The 20,763-nt window shown below is 48.7% G+C and overlaps 1 protein-coding gene across 1 annotated transcript in view; it reads left to right on the forward strand.

Annotated features, from left to right (window-relative positions):
* adgrd1 (adhesion G protein-coupled receptor D1) overlaps positions 1–20,763 on the forward strand; it is a 202,776-nt gene that overhangs the window by 62,266 nt on the left and 119,747 nt on the right. The window contains 1 exon segment of the mRNA XM_059993522.1: positions 758–902. Coding sequence (XP_059849505.1) covers positions 758–902 — 145 coding nt within the window.

Here is a 20,763-nt window from a genome sequence, read left to right on the forward strand (position 1 = left end):
GGGAAAGTAACTGTTTTTGAGTCTGATGGTCCTGGTTTGGATGCTACGTAACCTCCTCCCTGATGGGAGTGGGACAAACAGTCCATGAGCAGGGTGGGTGGGATCCTTCACGATGTCGCTGGCCCTTTTCCGGCTCCATTCTCTGTCTCTGTCCATGACGGTGGGTAGGCTGGTGCTGGTGGTCGTTGGGCAGTTTTGATGACCCGTTGTGGAGCCGTCCTACCCACCGCTGTACAGCTTCAGTACGGTGCAGTGATGCAGCTTGTCGGGATGTTCTCTCCTGACCATCTGTACAATGACGTGAGTAGAGATGTGCAAAGTCCAGCTCTCTCCAGCCCCCTCCAAGAGTAAATGCATTGGGGGGGGGGGGGCTCTGGGTAGGGTCCCCGCTCGGGGATTACCACTCTTGACATGACTTGGTTGTGTTGTGTTGTAGCCATCTGACAATCCCAGGCTCTGGCTCGCCACCCTGCTTGACCCAGGGGCAGGGAGGACTCGGCTGACAGGCGGGACGAGGACCCGGGTCCTTCCCGCTTACAGACACCCTCTGCCTGTGGAGGGATGGAGGGGGTGAATGCCAACCTGAGGAAAAGATGAACGTTGCAGTTGCTTTCATTAGTTTTGCTTTAATATTGTCATGTTTTAGTGATATTATAAGGTGTGTTAAACCATTTTTGATTTTAAAAATGATTTAAAATCATTTTTGGTTTTAAAAACGATTTAAAGCCATTTAAGCGTTGTCTAAATGTCTTTGCAGACAGACATTTAAAAATAGTTCAAAGGCCTTTAGCGGCTGGAGAGCTGCCAAAATTTGCCATGGTGGTCTTGCGTCTTGGGATCTGCTCGCGTGGTCTCATTGCACTCTCCGTCACGCTGGCCGAGGCTTGGGAGAGGGGCCTGTGGTCAGGGAGTGGGCTGTGGAAAGGTTGAGTGCAGCCAAGACACCTGGGCAGGTAGGTGGGTAGGAAAGGCTCAGAAGGTTATGTGCCCAATGCTGGAAAATGGGACATCTTGGGTCAGTATTGACTATTTGTGCTGATGGGCCTGTTTCTGTGGTGTATGACTCTAGTCAGTGAGCTGGGTGGGAGAGGAAGATTTTGAAGGATCAAAGCGACTGCAAAGGCTGAGGAGTGGATAGGATGAGAGGGCAAGAAGACTGGCCCAGCCAGAGTGGACGTGAAGAAGATGTTCCCTGTAGCTACAGTGGAGAAGTTTAGGACCATAGGACACAGTCTCAGAATAGAAGGATGTCCCTTTAGAGCAGAGGTGAGGGGGAATTTCTTTAGCTAGAGGGTGGTGCATCTGTGGAATGTATTACCACAAGTGGCCGTGGAGGCCAGGTCTTTGGGCATATTTAAAGTGGAGGTTGATTAGTCAAAATGTCAAAGGTTACAGGGAGAAGGTAGGAGAAAAATGAGAAGTAAATCAGCCACGATAGAGATTACTACGGTACTTCCCAAAACTCTTAGCAATCTAGCTACGTATGTATATATGTGCCAAAGACCCTTGCACAGCACTGTGATAAATAAACAAGCAATAAATATCAAGAACATGAGCTGAAGAGTCCTTGAAGGTCCATGGGTTGTGGGAAATTTCAATGATGGGGCAAGTGAGGTTGTGTGAAGGTATCCCCTTTGTTTGAGAGCCTGCTGGTTGAGGGGTAATAACTGTTCCTGAACCTGGTGGTGTGGGACCTGAGGCTCCTGTACCTCTTTCCTGCTGGTTGAGGGGTAATAACTGTTCCTGAACCTGGTGGTGTGGGACCTAAGGCTCCTGTACCTCTTTCCTGATGGCTGAGGGATAATAATTGTTCCTGAACCTGGTGGAGTGAGTCCTGAGGTTCCTGTACCTCCTTCTTGATGGCTGAGGGATAATAATTGTTCCTGAACCTGGTGGAGTGAGTCCTGAGGTTCCTGTACCTCCTTCTTGATGGCTGAGGGATAATAATTGTTCCTGAACCTGGTAGTGTGAGTCCCGAGGTTCCTGTACCTCCTTCTTGATAGCTGAGAGGTGATAACTGTTTCTGAACCTGGTGGTCTGGGCTACATTCACCATTCACACCCACCCTTCAGGAGGAGCAGGTCAGTAGAATGAACATATTTGAAGTTCAGAGCCAGCAGGGAGTTACCCAAAGTCCACAGTGGCACTACTAAGCCCGTACTGGCTCCTGCTTGGGAGGTAACAGGGAGGACGACATGATAGCGTAGCAGTGATTCCATTCCTCCATGAACTAATCTGATCACCCTTTCTCAGTCCAGAAAGACTGAGTCTGTGATTCCCAGTTGTGCGCTTCATATCCAACGGAGACAGCACGTAACCCTGCAGGATAACATCACCCTCATCCTTTCAGGCTCTACCTACCCTCCCACAGCAACCCTTCACCACAGCAGCCTCCCTTCTCCGCTTTGGTAGTAACGCTTTACTGTGCCGGCAATCGACGGACAGCGTTCAATTCCAGCCTGTGTCTGTAAGGAGTTTGTACTTTCTCCCTGTGACCTCGTACGTTTCGTCAGGGTGCTCCGGGGGGTGAGGTGGGAATGCTTTGCAAGTGGCTGAGTGGGGGGGGGATGGAAGCACAGAGGGACATGCTCCAGTTTCCTCCCACAGTGCAAAGGCCCGCGGGTAAGGCATGTTACGTTGGGACCTAAAGGGTCGTGAAAATTATGGGCTGCCCCAGCACAGTGTTTCTTATTAATGCAAATAACACATTTCACTGTATGCCTTGAGTACAGTCCTGCGCCAAAGTCTTCCAAACATGACATATACAGCTACGGTGCCTAAGACTTTTGCACAGTACCGTAGTAATTTTATGTATTGCACTGTACTGCTGCCACAAAAAAAAAACAAATTTCAACGTTCAAAGTACATTTATTATCAAAGTATGCATGCATTGTACAACCTTGAGATTCATCTCCTTACAGGCAGCCACAAAGATGCCCGAAAAAAAACATATTATATACATAAAACTGTCTAACACCCAATGTGCAGAGAATTAAAAAAAACCCATCATGCTCATAAAAAAGCTGTATTCAATAAAAGAATGAAATAACATCCAACGAGCAAAGAACAAAAATCATGCAAACAGTAACCACAAGCAAATTGTGTTTCTGTGCTAAAGTCCGTAAAGAGGGTCTCCTAGTTCCAGGCAGAGCCAAGTAAACGCCATGGAAAAGCGATCTGAACTGGCCCATACCTCACTTCGGGCCCCAAAATTCTGACCTTATCAATCCGGCCCGGTGCTTAAATCTCTGTCTGAACAATGGGTTCTGCCACTTGGATACGCTGGACTTTGCTGCCTAGATTCGGCCTGTAAATCTCCATCCGAAAATCACGTTCAGTCGCGTTGATACACCCTGGGACCTGGAACACAGGACCTCGATGCAGCCTGTGCCTGATTTTTCATGCTCTCGGCAACGGGCCTGTGCCTGATTATACACGCTCTCGGCAACGGGCCTGTGCCTGATTTTTCACGCTCTCGGCAACGGGCCTGTGCCTGATTATACACGCTCTCGGCAACGGGCCTGTGCCTGATTTTTCATGCTCTCGGCAAAGGGCCTGTGCCTGATTTTTCATGCTCTCGGCAACGGGCCTGTGCCTGATTTTTCACGCTCTCGGCAACTGGCCTGTTCCTGATTTTTCATGCTCTCGGGAACGGGCCTGTGCCTGATTTTTCATGCTCTCGGCAACGGGCCTGTTCCTGATTTTTCACGCTCTCGGCAACTGGCCTGTTCCTGATTTTTCATGCTCTCGGCAACGGGCCTGTGCCTGATTTTTCATGCTCTCGGCAACGGGTCTGTGCCTGATTTTTCACGCTCTCGGCAACTGGCCTGTTCCTGATTTTTCATGCTCTCGGCAACGGGCCTGTGCCTGATTTTTCATGCTCTCGGCAACTGGCCTGTTCCTGATTATACATGCTCTCGGCAACGGGCCTGTGCCTGATTTTTCATGCTCTCGGCAACGGGCCTGTGCCTGATTTTTCATGCTCTCGGCAACGGGCCTGTGCCTGATTTTTCATGCTCTCGGCAACGGGCCTGTGCCTGATTATACATGCTCTTGGCAAAGGGCCTGTGCCTGATTTTTCATGCTCTCGGCAACGGGCCTGTGCCTGATTTTTCACGCTCTCGGCAACTGGCCTGTTCCTGATTTTTCATGCTCTCGGCAACTGGTCTGTGCCTGATTATACACGCTCTCGGCAACTGGCCTGTTCCTGATTTTTCATGCTCTCGGCAACGGGCCTGTGGCTGATTTTTCATGCTCTCGGCAACGGGCCTGTGCCTGATTTTTCATGCTCTCGGCAACGGGCCTGTGCCTGATTTTTCATGCTCTCGGCAACGGGCCTGTGCCTGATTATACATGCTCTCGGCAAAGGGCCTGTGCCTGATTTTTCACGCTCTCGGCAACGGGCCTGTGCCTGATTTTTCACGCTGATGCACCATCAATAACTCACACTGAGACGTAGGCGAGATATCGGCTTTTATTGACTGGAAGAAGGAACCAGGAGTGAGTGTCTATCATACAAGGTCCTGGAGACTGAGGCCGATCTTCAGGCCGCAGGTCTCCTTTATACAGGGGCCTGTGGGAGGAGCCACAGGAGCAGTCAGCAGGGGCGTGTCCCGACAGGCACATAGTTCACCACACACGCTCTCGGCAACTGGCCTGTTCCTGATTTTTCACGCTCTCGGCAACTGGCCTGTTCCTGATTTTTCATGCTCTCGGCAACGGGCCTGTGCCTGATTTTTCATGCTCTCGGCAACGGGCCTGTGCCTGATTTTTCACGCTCTCGGCAACTGGCCTGTTCCTGATTTTTCATGCTCTCGGCAATGGGCCTGTGCCTGATTTTTCATGCTCTCGGCAACTGGCCTGTTCCTGATTATACATGCTCTCGGCAACGGGCCTGTGCCTGATTTTTCATGCTCTCGGCAACGGGCCTGTGGCTGATTTTTCATGCTCTCGGCAACGGGCCTGTGCCTGATTTTTCATGCTCTCGGCAACGGGCCTGTGCCTGATTTTTCATGCTCTCGGCAACGGGCCTGTGCCTGATTATACATGCTCTCGGCAACGGGCCCGTGCCTGATTATACATGCTCTCGGCAACGGGCCTGTGCCTGATTTTTCATGCTCTCGGCAACGGGCCTGTGGCTGATTTTTCATGCTCTCGGCAACGGGCCTGTGCCTGATTTTTCATGCTCTCAGCAACGGGCCTGTGCCTGATTATACACGCTCTCGGCAACGGGCCTGTGCCTGATTTTTCATGCTCTCAGCAACGAGCCTGTGCCTGATTATACACGCTCTCGGCAACGGGCCTGTGCCTGATTTTTCATGCTCTCAGCAACGGGCCTGTGCCTGATTTTTCATGCTCTCGGCAACGGGCCTGTGCCTGATTATACACGCTCTTGGCAACGGGCCTGTGCCTGATTATACATGCTCTCGGCAACGGGCCTGTGCCTGATTATACACGCTCTCGGCAACGGGCCTGTGCCTGATTATACATGCTCTCGGCAACGGGCCTGTGCCTCGCTTTGCCTCAACTCTGCCACATCAAAATTCAAGGGAAGTTATAGACTGTAACTTGTCATGATTGTTTGACAGACAAAAGTGTGATTAACAAAGTATTTAGTGTTTCGTTAGCCACCGAATAGAACCCACTGAGGCTCACCAGCACCATCGTAAACCAGAAATTTCATGACATGTGAGTGATGATTATCCTGATTCTGATCTGGGTCTCTATTGTGGACTGAGAGTGGGGAGGGGGCAGGGAGAGGGGAATCATGGTTGGGAAAAGGGGAAGGGAGAGGGGAGGGAGTGGGAAGCACCAGAGAGACATTCTGTAATGATCAAAAAACCAATTGTTTGGCATCAAATGACCTTGCCTGGTGTCTCAGAGCTGGGTGTGTCTGCACTCGCACCAACCCCTCTCCTGGCGCTTCTTCTCTGCCACCCGTCCCCACACCCCTCCCATTTCATCCCACCCTTGCCATCTGTCCCCACACCCCTCCTGTGGCATCCCATCCCTGCCATCTGTCCCCACACCCCTCCTGTGGCATCCCACCCCTGCCATCTGTCCCCACACCCCTCCCGTGGCATCCCACCCCTGCCATCTGTCCCCACACCCCTCCCGTGGCATCCCACCCCTGCCATCTGTCCCCACACCCCTCCCGTGGCATCCCACTCCTGCCATCTGTCCCCACACCCCTCCCGTGGCATCCCACCCCTGCCACCTGTCCCCACACCCTTCCGTGGCATCCCACCCCTGCCACCTGTCCCCACACCCTTCCGTGGTGCTCCCCCCTTGCCATTTCGGCCATGCTTTGCTCCCACCAGATTTACAAGCTCGCTCTCTGCTCCAAGCTGACAAGCACAGGTCCAGGGCTCCCTGGCTTTCTGCTTTGCATTTGCACGGTTCGTTATCTTTTGCACGTTGCTTGTTTGTCCGTCCTGTTGGACATGGTCTTTCATCGTGTTTCTTATATTTACCATGAATGCCGGCAGGAAAATGAATCTCAGGGTTGTATACGATGACGTGTGTACTTTGATAATAAACTTACTTTGAATGTGAACATCCAGAGCACCTCTATTTTGTGCTCTTCAGACTGTATGATATAGGAACAGAATCAGGCCTTTCCGCCCATCTAGCCTGCTCCACCATTTTGTCATGGCTGATCCATTTCCCCCTCAGCCCCAATCTCCTGCCTACTTCCCGTATCCCTTCACGTCCTGACCAATCAGAAACTTATCAACCTTTGCCTTAAATATACCCAGTGACTCGGCCTCCACAGCCGCCTGTGGCAACAAATTTCACAGAACTTCCTCTGCCTCTCCATTCTAAATGGACATCTCTTTATTCTGACGCTGTGTCCTCAGATTCTAGATCCCCCCCCACTATAAGAAACATCCTCTCCATATCCACTCTATTGAGGCCTTCTGGCATTTGGTAAGTTTCAATGAGATTCCCCCTCATTCTTCCAAATTCCAGTGAGTTCAGGCCCAGAGCCATCAAACGCTGCTCCTATGACATGCCTTCCAAGCCAGGAATCAATCTCGTGAACCTCCTTCGAGCTCTTTCCAATGTCAACACATCGTTTCTGAGATAAAGGGCCCAAAACTGCTCACAATACTCCGAGTGAGGCCTCGCCAACCTTGGGACAATTTTGTGAAGTGTTTCACCAACACTACCTCCTAAACTCTGCCCCAGACTTTGAGCTGGCAGACACTGGGCAATTGGCACAGGCTGACTGACTGAATTATAATATCTAGTGATAGTAATCGGTCAAGGTTTAAATTGGCACCTAGGTGACGAGCTCACTTGGCAATGCCAACCAGCAGCGGGCAGACAAGGTGTGAGAGGGAGGCTGAAGGCGGATCTCTGTACCCCACCAGGAGATCAGCAAGACAAGCTGCCCAGCTCGGCACCGGGTTTTTGGAATTGGTTTATTATACTGGATAGCAATCTTTTTTTGAAAGTATTGCCTCTACAGAATTTTTTTTGTGGTTATGACAGACCGCTGGAAGCTGAACTCAAATATAATTTCAGACTACTTGAATCATGTAGGAATTTGGAGAAACAAGAAATTAACTTTATTGACTGTAATGCATTTAATTGCATAACGGTGCTGATGCTTTGCAATAGTTCAACTAAGCTAAAAATGTTTTGTTGGTGATCTTCATTTGCATTCAGTGTCTGAGGCTTCTCACTTAGATACCCAACAATAATCAGCCAGCATTGATGGATTCCAGTTGCCTGATACTGTTTCTCCATGACCACAGTGTCCCAGTGAAACCTTTCACCGTGCTCGTCGCTGACAGCGCCAAGGTTTGCAGGGAGGAAGTCTAAATGAGAAAGCAGAAAATGAGTCTTTAGTGACATGTTGCACTTCGTGGTTTTGTATGCTTGGAGCATGTTGACAACCAGCTGCATGTAGTTTGGTGCTCTGTAGTTGCCAAGAAATTTTTCAACACATCCTTGAATGCCTTCCATGCGATTTTCTCCGGTCCCACTAGAATTTCTTTGAATTACTTGTCACTGATGACCTGTTTGATTTGTGGACCAATAAAAATGCCTTCCTTAATCTTGGCATCAGTTATCCTGACCTGAATTATAAATTATAATAACAAATATAGGCAATTTCAAAAAAATTGTGTGTGATAGGAGAATTTTATGGTGATTTTCATGATCAGGTTTATTATCACAGACACGTGACCCGAAACTTATTAACTTAGCAGCAGTCCAATGAAATACATAATCAAGCAGGGAAAAAACAAATAAACAAGTTAATCAATTACGCATATTGAATAGATTTAAATGTGCAAAAACAGAAATACTGCACATTTTTTTAAAAAGTGAGATAGTGTCCAAAGCTTCAATGTCCATTTGGGAATCAGATGGCAGAGGGGAAGAAAGTTGTTCCTGAATCACTGAGTGTGTGCCTTCAGGCTCCTGTACCTCCTCCCTGATGGCAGAGGGGAAGAAGCTGTTCCTGAATCGTCGAGTGTGTGCCTTCAGGATTCTGTACCTCCTCCCTGATGGCAGAGGGGAAGAAGCTGTTCCTGAATCGCTGAGAGTGTGCCTTCATGCTTCTGTACCTCCTACCTGATGGTAACAGTGAGAAAAGGGCATGTCCTGGGTGCTGGCGGTCCTTAATAATGGATGCTGCCTTTCTGAGACACTGCTCCTTGAAGATGTCCTGGGTACTTTGTAGGCTAGTGCCCAAGATGAAGCTGACTAGATTTACAACCTTCTGCAGCTTCTTTCGGTCCTGTGCAGTAGCCCCTCCAGTGATGCAGCCTGTCAGAATGCTCTCCACGGTACAACTATAGAATTTTTTGAGTGTATTTGTTTACATTCCGAATCTCTTCAAACTCCAAATGAAGTATAGCCGCTGTCTTGCCTTCTTCATAATTACATCGATATGTTGGGACCAGGTTAGATCCTCAGAGATCTTGACACCCAGGAACTTGAAGCTGCTCACTCTCTCCACTTCTGATCCCTCTATGAGGACTGGTGTGTGTTCCTTCGTCTTACCCTTCCTGAAGTCCACAATCAGCTCTTTGGTCTTACTGACGTTGAGTTCATAAGATACACCCAAAAGTATTCAGGAAACAAACTCCTTGTTGTCCAGTGTTATTGTCACATGTTCTTAGAGGAGTGAGGAGCTTGTCTTACACACTGTTCATACAGATCAGATCTAAACACAGTGCATTGAGCTAGAACAAGCTAAAACAATAACAGAATGCAGAATAATAGACACAAGAGATTCTGCAGATGCTGGAAATCCAAAGCAACACACAGGAAATGCTGGAGGAAATCAGCAGCTTAGCATCTATGGAATGGAGTAAACAGTTGATGTTTTGGGCCGAGACCCTTCTTTAAGATGCTTCCCTCCATAGATGCTGCCTGATTTGCTGAGTTCCTCAAGCACTTTATGTATTAGAAATGCAGAATAAAGTGTTACAGAGGAAGTGTAGCGTGGAATCAGAATTGAAGTTCAAAGTACATATATGTCACCATATACAACCCTGAGATTGATTTTCCTGTGGATAATAACCAGAACAGAATCTGTGAAAGACTGCCCAACTTGGGAGTTCAACCAGAGTGCAGAAGACAACAAAATGTGCAAATACAAAAAGAAAGAAATAATAATAATAAATAAATAAACAGTAAATATCGAGAACATGAGATGAAAAGTCCTTGGACCTGAGTCCATAGGTTGTGGCAACATGGGCCAAGTGAAGCTGAGTGGTGTTATCCCCATGGTTCAGAGTCTGGTGGTTGAGCTGTATTACTGCTGTACATTGTGAAATTTATTGTTTAGTGGCAAAGGTACATTGCAATAAATAATAATTTTAAAAATGATAAATTACATTCAAAGTTCAAAGTAAATTTTATTATCAAAGTACATCTATGTCACCTGAGATTCATTTTCCTGTGGGCATTCTCAGCAAATCTCTAGAATAGTAACTGTAACAGGATCAGTGAAAGATCAACCAGAGTGCAGAAGACAACAAACTGTGCAAATGCAAATATAAATAAATAGCAATAAATAACGAGAACATGAGATAAAGAGTCCTTGAAAGTGAGGTCATTGGTTGTGGGAACGTTACAATGATTGGGCAAGTCAGTGGAGTTATCTCCTTTGGTTGAGGAGTCATAACCGTTCTGGAACATGGTGGTGTAAGTCATGAGGCTCCTGTACTTTCTCCTGATGGCAGCAGTGAGAAGAGAGCATGGCCTGGGTAGGGGAGGTCTGATGGATGTGGCTTTCCTGCGACAGCATTTCATGTAGGTGTGCCCAGTGGTGGGGAGAGCTTTATCCATGATGTGCTGAGCCGTATCCACTATCTTTTGTAGGATTTTCCATTGAAAAGAATCAGAAACATATGCATAAAAAGTCAGTAAGTTGTGCAAAGAGAGAGGAAAAGAAGAGATGTGGTGTTCATGGGTTCATTGTCAGTTCAGAGATCAGATGGTGGTGGGAAGAAGCTGTTCCTAAAACGCAGGTAAACAATAACATGCAGGATCATAATGAGCTAGCTGGTCAAGTCAGGAGTCCACCTTGTACTCGGGAACCGTTCAATAGTCCTATAACAGTGGGCTAGCTGTCCTTGAGCCTGGTGGTATGTGCTTTCAGGTTTTCGTACCTTCTGCCTGAAGGGAGAGGGGAGAAGAGAAGAGAGAATGATTGGGATGGATGGGGTCTTTGATTCTGTGTAAACCGAGTCTGTGGAGGGGAGGCCGGTTTCTCTAATCACGGGACAATTTACAATAACCAGTTAACCACTAACCGGTGCATCTTTGGACTGTGGAAACCTACAAGGTCACAGGAATTTCTCACTCCCCCTCGCTCATACTTCCCCCCTTTCTTTTGTCTCTTTCCCCTTCTCTCTCTCCTACCTTCCCCTAATTCTCTCTCTCTCTCTCTCTCTCTCTCACATTCTTTCCTTCTCTTCACCCCTCCCTTCCCTCTCTCTCTTTCCCCACACTTCCCACTCTCCACCTCCCTCTCCGCTCTCCCCCTCTCTCGTCCCTCTCCCCACACTCTTCCTCCCTCCCCGCCACTCTTCCCCCTCCCTCCTCCACCCCCTCGCACCCTCCTCTTCTCTATCACTCTTCCCCTCACACCCCACTTCCCCTCCCTTTCCCCCTCGCTTTCCCTCCCTCCTCCCCACCCTTCATCCACCCAATCTCTTCCCCCTCCCTCTTACTCCTTCCTCCTCCCCCTCCTTTGTACCCACCCCCTCCCTCCTCACCCTCTTCCCCCTCCTTCTCCCTTCCCCCTCTCTTTCCCCTTCTCTCTTTCCCTCTCACTTCCCCCTTCTCTCTCTCCACCTCTCTTTTCTCCACTTCTCCTCACCCTTCTCCCTTCCCCAACTCTCTCCCTTTCCCTGTCTCTTTCCTCCCTTTGCCTCTCCCCTTTCCCCCCTCCCTTCCAAAGCAGACGAGGTAGATTTTGAGGCTAGATCTGGTAGGGTTAGTGCTCTCGGGCGTGGCAGGCTACAGGGAGCCAGTTTTCTGTCGGAGACCCAATCAGCAGGACCGGAGACAGAGGGAATGGAGTCAGACCAAGGAGGTGGGGGATGGAGGGGGAAGTACAAGGTGGTGGGTGATAGGTGAAACTGGGGAAAGGGGAGGGAGTAAGTTAAAGAGCTGGAAGTTGATTGGTGAAAGTAATAAAGGGCTGGAGAAGGGGGAAGGGGTAGGAGTACCAGAGGGAGGTGATGGGTAGGTAAGGAGATGAGGTGAGGGAGGGAAATAGGAACGAGGCATGGTGAAGGAGGAGCTGCAATTACCTGAAATTCTTGAAATGTGGTGTTTTGCTCAGCAGGATATTGTAATACATAATAAATATTTATATAAATTACAATAAGGAATGTATATATAGATTCAAATTAAGTATAGAAAGAGAGCAGAAACAATATTGAGGTAATGTTTATGGGCTCACTGTCCATTCAGAAATCGGATGGTGGAGGGGGAGAAGCTGTTCCTGAATCACCGAGTGTGTGTCTTCCGGCTCCTGTACCTCCTCCCTGATGGCAGAGGGGAAGAAGCTGTTCCTGAATCGCTGAGTGTGTGTCTTCCGGCTCCTGTACCTCCTCCCTGATGGCAGAGGGGAAGAAGCTGTTCCTGAATCGCTGAGTGTGTGTCTTCAGGCTCCTGTACCTCCCCCTGATGGCAGAGGGGAAGAAGCTGTTCCTGAATCGCTGAGTGTGTGTCTTCCGGCTCCTGTACCTCCTCCCTGATGGCAGAGGGGAAGAAGCTGTTCCTGAATCGCTGAGTGTGTGTCTTCCGGCTCCTGTACCTCCTCCCTGATGGTACCAGAGGAAAGGTCGGAGGCCACACTCACTGGGCGTGTTTCACGTCTAGCTCCAGGTCTAGTGTCTGTGGCCCAGACCCTGGGTGTGAGTGGTTCCCTGGGAGCTCAGACCAGGCCCAACTTCTCTGAATTGCCTGACTGAGCATCTTGGATCTCGAAGTGGGAACAGCTTGTGTTCTATAAACTCCAAATAGTTCGTAGTCCCGGGAGAAAGTCCCAATAAAAGGTTAGATTTTTACGTTCTGTCATCTGTGTTTCTCTTGGCTGTGGTTGGTAAGTATGTGTGTACATGGCACTTAACTCAGTTGGCCTCTGTAAAGTGGAAAAAGTGAAGCTCGTTCCTCTCTTCCTCAAACCCCCAGGATGCCCCCAACCACTTAAATCGGCCTCTGTACAGTTAGTTGGTTACTGCCTGTTACGCCGCTGTTATTTGGGGAAGCAATGAAATTCCTCCTGCTCTGTCTGTCCTTGGCCATCGTCTCTACTGTGTCCCAGGTGTGATTCAGGGTCCTCAGTTCTGCCTCTACAATATGGCACCAAGTTGTCTCCTGTGTCTCCTCCATCCTTCAGGGGTTCAGGGAAGTGCTGTCTTGGTGATGGAGTTGGTCTCGCTTCCCCCTCACACGCTCAACCCATCTCCAACGTTTCCTCATGACGATGAGGCCACGTCCTCTTGATGACACTGGAGGAGTAGGGAGCTGTTGGAGACCTTTCTTGGTTGGATCTTCCAGAGGCTCAAGGTGTGGAGAAAGTGAGATCTGTCTCTCACACCCTTCCACCAACCCAAACCACCAAACCAGTAGAGTGCAGCCACACTCACCACCCTTTCTGAGCAAGATCCCGTAAACTCTCTCTGGTAACAGCCAGGGAATCTTAAAGATGAAAGACCAGCTTTATGAGACCATAAGATATAGGAGCAGGATTATAGGCCATTTGGCCCATCGAGTCTGCTCCGCCATTTCATCATGGCTGATCCATTTTTCCCTCTCAGCCTTCTCCCCGTATCCCTTCATGTCCTGACCAATCAAGAATCTATCAACCTCTGCCTTAAATATACCCAGGGACTTGGCCTCCACAGCCACCTGTGGCAATGAGTTCCACCGACTCGCCACTCTTCGGCTAAATAAATTCCTCCTCATCTCTGTTCTAAAAGGACGTCATTCTATTCTGAGGGTGACCCTTCTGGTCCCAGACTCCCCCACCACAGGAAATATCCTCTCCGCATCCACTCTATCTGTGTCCTCTGGTCCTAGATTCCCTCACTATTGGAAACATCCTCTCCACATCCACTCTATCTGTGTCCTCTGGTCCTAGACTCCCCCACTATAGGGAACATCCTCTCCACAACCACTCTATCTGTGTCCTCTGGTCCTAGTCTCCCCCACTATAGGAAACATCCTCTCCACATCCTCTCTATCTGTGCCCTCTGGTCCTAGACTCCCCCACTATAGGAAATATCCTCTCCATATCCACTCTATCTGTGTCCTCTGGTCCTAGACTCCCCTACGACAAGAAACATCCTCTCCACGTCCACTCTAGCTGTGTCCTCTGGTCCTAGACTCCCCCACCATAGGAAACATCCTCTCCACATCCACTCTATCTGTGTCCTCTGGTCCTAGACTCCTCACTATAGGAAACATCCTCTCCACATCCACTCTATCTGTGCCCTCTGGTCCTAGACTCCCTCACTATAGGAAACATCCTCTCCACATCCACTCTATCTGTGTTTTCTGGTCCTAGACTCCCGCACTATGGGAAACATCCTCTCCACATCCACTCTATCTGTGTCCTCTGGTCCTAGACTCCCTCACTATAGGAAACATCCTCTCCACATCCACTCTATCTGTGTCCTCTGGTCCTAGACTCCCCCACTATAGGAAACATCCTCACAACATCCACTCTATCTGTGTCCTCTGGTCCTAGTCTCCCCCACTATAGGAAACATCCTCTCCACATCCACTCTATCTGTGTCCTCTGGTCCTAGACTCCCCCACTATAGGAAACATCCTCTCCACATCCACTCTATCTGTGTCCTCTGGTCCTAGTCTCCCCCACTATAGGAAACATCCTCTCCTCATCCACTCTATCTGTGTCCTCTGGTCCTAGACTCCCCCAGTACAGGAAACATCCTCTCCACATCCACTCTATTGAGGCCTTTTGACGTTCGACAAGTTTCAATGACAGGTTTCACCCCTCATTCTTCTGAGTTCCAGTTAGTACAGGCCCAGATCCTTCGAATGCTCCTCATATAGTAACCCTTTCCTTCCCAGAATAATTTTTGTGAACCTCCTCTACAAATTCAGTATATCACTCCAAGTGAATTCATAAATCTTATCATTACATCCTTGCTTTTATATTCCAGTCCTCTCAAAATGAATGCTAACATTGCACTTGCTTTTCTCAACACTGACTCAACCTGAATATTAACCTTTAGGTGTTTGCAGTACTCTACATTGCAAATGTCCAACAGGACCTTATGATCACAAGAAAAATGTCCGAGACAGTATTTGCACCGATCTTTGGACCGTGCTTGATCTCGGATTCCTCCCTCCCCGGGTGGCGGTAGCAGTACAGTGCACGAGTCCAGCTCCACCACAATCCAATGGTGCTAGAGGCCGCTTGTGTATCCTGCATCTGTAGAACTGGTTCCCTTCAGAGTGCGTGAAATTTCAGCTTCCACAGCAGCAGTCCTGGTTGTTATTAATACGTGGATGTTTGTGAGTACCTGCGAATATCAGCAAGACGGTGGTGACGTCCTACCGTCAGTTCATGAAACTACTTCCTCTTCTGGTACTTACCCCTACAAGGGGTCTAAGTGCTACTCCCTTCCATACACCTCCTCCCTCCCCTCCATCAGGGTCTCAGTGAGGCAACACTTCATCTGCGAATCTGCTGGGGTCGTCTGCTCCTGGTGTGGGCTCTACCCTGGTGAGACCCGCCATATTGGGGGACCGCTTCGTCCAGCACCTCTGCTCCACCCGCCGCAAGCAGGACTTCCCGGTGATCAAACATCTTAATTCCCATTCCAGCGTGTCAGTCCACGGCTTCCTCTTGTGCCGAGATGAGGCCACCCTCAGGGTGGAGGAGCAACACCTCTTATTCCATCTGGGTAGCCCCCAACCCGAAGGCATGAATATCGATTTCTCCTTCCGGTAAATGAAAATTCCCCACCCCGTCATTCCTACTCTGACTTTTCACTTCTTCCCACCTGCCTATTACTTCCCCTGGGTCCCTTCCTCCTTCCCTTTCTCCTATGGTCCACTCTCCTCTCCTATCAGATTCCTTCCTCTCCAGCCCCTGACCTTTCCCACCCTCTGGCTTTGCCTATCACCTTCCTTCCCCTCCCCCTTCCTTCTAATTCTGGCATCTTCCCCTTTCCTGCTCAGTTCTGAAGAACGGCCTCGGCTCGAAACGTCGTCTGTTTATTCCTCTGCATAGGTGCTGCCTGACCTACTGAGTTTCTCCAGCACTTTGTGTGTGTTACTTTGGATTTAAGGCTTATGCAGGCTTTCTTGTGTTTGTTCATCTTCTCCTTTAAAAATAGTTCTACACTAATCTCTGCGTGAACAGAGCCTGTCATTTACATTTCCATTTTGTGCGTTTGGGCCGACTGAGCTTCTGCTGTCTCTGAGGGAATTCAGTGAGGTTGAGGGTGGAGTGTGCGGCCTAATGGCAGAGTGCAAACCCATCACTCGCCGACTGACGTGTTGAGCAGGACTGAAGCGGACAAGGATGGGAGTGGAGGGCGAGCGGGTGTTCAGCGCCGTCTACCCGTGCCGGACTGGTGTCCCTCTCCCTCTTCCTCACTGCAGGAGTCTGGGGCAAGGTTTGATCGGACTCATTTCTAGATGACTGGTCCATGCTACGTGTGTTGCTGGTATTCTGATTCTGATCGGGGCAGACTGGCCCGCAGTCAGTGAACGACACGGAGCTAACTTGAACTAAACTGAACACTCCTACACTGTTCCGAGGACTCTGCAGTTTGATGTTCAATATTCTGTGTGTTTCTCGCTGTTGCTTTGCCGTTTGCGCGATTGAGGCTCTCCTTCGGGACAATGTTGCTGTTAACTTTAAAATAAAAACATCACGGACGTACGTCCAGAAAGGAGCCCGTAACATTGTGAAGGATCCCACCCACCCTGATCATGGACTGTTTGTCCCTCTCCCATCAGGAAGGAGATTCCGTTTCATCCACAGTGCAGAACAGGCCCCTCTGGACCTTCGATCTGCTCTGCCCAGCAATCCCCTGATTTAACCCCCGCCTAATCACTGGGCAATTAACAATCTACAGTGAGCACCCGTTCATGGGGAGAACATACAAACTCCTTTCAGGCAGCGGTGGGACTTGACCCGGGTTGACTGCACATAAGGCGTTGTGGTGCTACCACTAACCCACCCCCCACACCCCCAACACCACTACTTGATAATTTCCTGTCAGAGTCACCTTAGTTACAGACACTCTGTGCCGACTGTCACTTTATGGGCATACTATGCATACAAGCTGTCTTCTGTATTTATGTTTATTGATGTTTTAAACAATTGTTCTTTAACTTACTGTGTTTTTTTTAGTGCTGCATTGGATCCAGAGAAACAATTATTTCATTCTCCTTTGCACTGGTGTGCGGAGAATGACACTGAACAATCTTGTATCTTGATAACCCTGTGATGTTGGACTGGGGACAGTCTGTGTGCCAGGCAGTTTCTGATTTAGTGAGATAGCATCAAGTACTTCAGACCATTGGGGAATTAGGACTGAAAACAAAGGTGTGCTCAGGCAGAGACCTAGAGGGACACTTAATGCGAAATTGAATGGTGCTTCAAGAGGATAGAGATCTCAGGTTATTTGTACATTTTGTTCAAAATAGCAGGACTTGGCAACACAGCACTCCAGGCTGGGAATAATTATCAGCTCCCAGCTGGGGAATTGAACTTAAATAAATCTGGAATTGAATCTCACCTCAGTAACTGTGCCACGAAAATAGAGTGTGGTGCAGGAAATCTGCTCTTAGCCCGTCTAGCCCAGTGATCTCAGACACACGCTGAGTTATACCAGACCTCGTGATGAATGCAATCTGAACAAATCGGTCGGGAAGGCCAGGGCTCAGGCAGCATCCACGGAGGCAGAATCAGAGAGCTGGTAGATGTCTGCTGTTGAGTTCATCTTCAAAATGGGATGCCTCAAGAATGTGTCATCATTCACCCAGGACATGCCCTCTTCCCATTGCTACCGTCAGGGGGGAGGTACAGGAACCTGAAGACACACACTCAACATTTTAGGAACAGCTTCTTCCCCTCTGCCATTGATTTCTGAATGGACAATGCACCCACAAGCACTACCTCAGTATTTTTCCTCTCTTTTTCCACTATTTCCCCACACTCATAGACACTACGTCATTTTCACATTTTCTTTGTAAGTACAGGGATTTTAGATCTTTGCACTATTCTGCAGCTGAAAAACAACAGATTTCATGAAATACGTGGTAATAAACTGGACTCTTGATTCAGTGCAATCCCACACTAATGTCCCAGTAATCTGACCCCTCGTACAAGGCTAGTTTCTCCTTTCCCCACACGAATCTTACACTGGCAGACTGACACACCATCCCATACGTCTTTGCAATGCAGGAGGAAGTCGGACAGCCGGGAGGAAACCCACGCAGTATCGGGGAATTGTACAAACGCCACACACACAATGCCTGAGATCAGAACCCCTTCACCCAGGACATGCCCTCTTCTCATTGCCACCATCAGGGAGGAGGTACAGGAGCCTGAAGACACACACTCAATGATTCAGGAACAGCTTCTTCCCCTCTGCCATCAAATTTCTGAATGGACAGTGAACCCATGAACCTCACTACCTCACTATTTTTTTTTGTTTCCATCTCTTTTGAAATTTTATCTATCTATTTATTTATTTATCTACCTACTTATTCATTCGTTCATTCATGCATTCATTCATCCATTTATTTATTCATTCATTCGATCAATCATTATTTATTTATTTATCTATCAATTTATTTATTTATTTTATATATGCTTATTTTAATTTATAGCTTTTTATTGCTATGTATTGCAAGGGGTGGCAGGACGGACATAAGTCCCTACCAAAGGAGGTGTGAGGCGCTCCTTCCTTCTGCCCGCCTGTAGGTCACCCTGGGGCAAGGTGTAGCACCTGCTCAGCCCCCAATCAGGGTCACAGGAAGCCACGGGAGCAGGTGGTGGATGGTCGTTTGAGCAGCTGGTGCAGATCTCAAGTCCTGGATATGTGACCACTGACACCAGGCAGACAATCTCTGAAGAGTATTGATAACGACTGGGGTCACCCGTCTGGTAAAGACACTGCCCAGAAGAAGGCAATGGAGAAACACTTCTGTAGAAAGATTTGCCAAGAACAATCATGGTCACGGATAAGACCCTGATCTCCCACGTCACGGCACATAATGAATGAACGAATTGGAACTGGCATTAAACAGTTGAGAATATTTTCTCTGCTTCTCGGTCCTTAGCCATTCACAGGGGGCTAGGGACGACAGATGTTGGAATCTGGAATGAGAAACTATCGGCAGTTTGGAACAAGGACAGTGCAGATGTTGGGCTACCGGAGCAACACCCAAATGCTGCAGGAACTCAGCGCATTGGGCAGATCTGTGGAGGGAAACAGTCAGCTGACATTTTGAGGGGAAAACTCTTTTTAAAAGGACTGGAAATGTTGATGGTTCATTCGCCCCCGCGGATGCTGACTGACCTGTTGAGTTCCTGCTCCAGCTCTTTGTTATCTCCTGATGCAAAGTTTCAACCCGAAACGTAGACAGTTCTTCCCTGCACCGTGCCCACAACAGTGCTGCTCGATCTGCTGATCAGCAAGGGGCCACTGAAGATTGGAAAAAGCTGCAGAATGTTGTAAACTCAGTCAGCCTCATCATGGGCACTGGCCTCCCCAGCATCGAGGACACCTTCAAAAGGTGATGCCACAAATAGGCAGCATCCATCATTAAGGACCCCCACCACCTGGGACATGCCCTCTTCTCATTGCTACCATCAGGGAGGAGGTACAGGTGCCTGAAGACACACACTCAGTGATTCAGGAACAGCTTCTTCCCCTCTGCCATCAGGGAGGAGGTACAGGAGCCTGAAGACACACACTCAACGATTCAGGAACAGCTTCTTCCCCTCTGCCATCAGGGAGGAGGTACAGGAGCCCGAAGACACACACTGAGTGATTCAGGAACAGCTTCTTCCCCTCTGCCATCAGGGAGGAGGTACAGGAGCCTGAAGACACACACTCAATGATTCAGGAACAGCTTCTTCCCCTCTGCCATCAGGGAGGAGGTACAGGAGCCTGAAGGCACACACTCAGTGATTCAGGAACAGCTTCTTCCCCTCTGCCATCAGGGAGGAGGTACAGGAGCCTGAAGACACACACTCAGTGATTCAGGAACAGCTTCTTCCCCTCTGCCATCAGGGAGGAGGTACAGGAGCCTGAAGACACACACTCAACATTTCATTTGCAGCTGGTATGGGAACTGTACCTCCCTTAATCACAGGACTCTGCAGAGAGTGGTGTGGACAGCCCAGCGCATCTGCAGTTGTGAACTTCCCGTGATTCAGGACATTTACAAAGACAGGTGTGAAAAAAGGATGTAGGATCACTGGGGACCAAAGCCATTCCAACCACAGTCTATTCCAGCTGTTACCATCTGGGAAACGGTACCGCAGCATAAAAGCCAGGACCGACAGGCTCCGGGACAGCTTCTTCCACCAGGCCATTGGACTGACGAACTCACGCTGATCTGAGTGTACTCTATATTACATTGACTGTTCTATTTATTATAAATTTCTATGATTGCATATGGCTCATATAGACGGAGACGTAACATAAAGATCTTTACTCCTCATGTATGTGAAGGAATAAAGTCAATTCAATTCTATTCAAATTCTTCCCCTCTGCAATCCGATTTCTGAATATCCACGAAACCATGAACATTACTTCATTATATTTTGCTCCCTTTTAGCACTGTTTATATAATTTTTAAAATATACCATATATACATATTGTAAATGATCGTGTTTATTAGGTATTGCAATGTTTCACCACATTGTTCGTTCCCCATGTGCCGTGTCGGATGACGTGGGTGATCGTGGTCTTTCCATGACCACGATTGTTCTTGGCAAATCTTTCTACAGAAGTGGTTTGCCATTGCCTTCTTCTGGGCAGTGTCTTTACCAGATGGGTGACCCCAGCCATTATCAATACTCTTCAGAGATTGCCTGTCTGGTGTCAGTGGTCACATAACCAGGACTTGTGATCTGCACCGGCCGCTCAAACGACCGTCCACCACCTGCTCCCGTGGCTTCACGTGACCCTGACCCCGGGGGGTTGGGCTAAACAGGGGCTACACCTCGTCCAAGGGTGACCTGCAGACTAATGGAGGTGAGGAGCACCTTACACCTCCTTT

Source organism: Hypanus sabinus, chromosome 18, assembly GCF_030144855.1.
Source record: "Hypanus sabinus isolate sHypSab1 chromosome 18, sHypSab1.hap1, whole genome shotgun sequence".
NCBI lineage: Eukaryota > Metazoa > Chordata > Chondrichthyes > Myliobatiformes > Dasyatidae > Hypanus > Hypanus sabinus.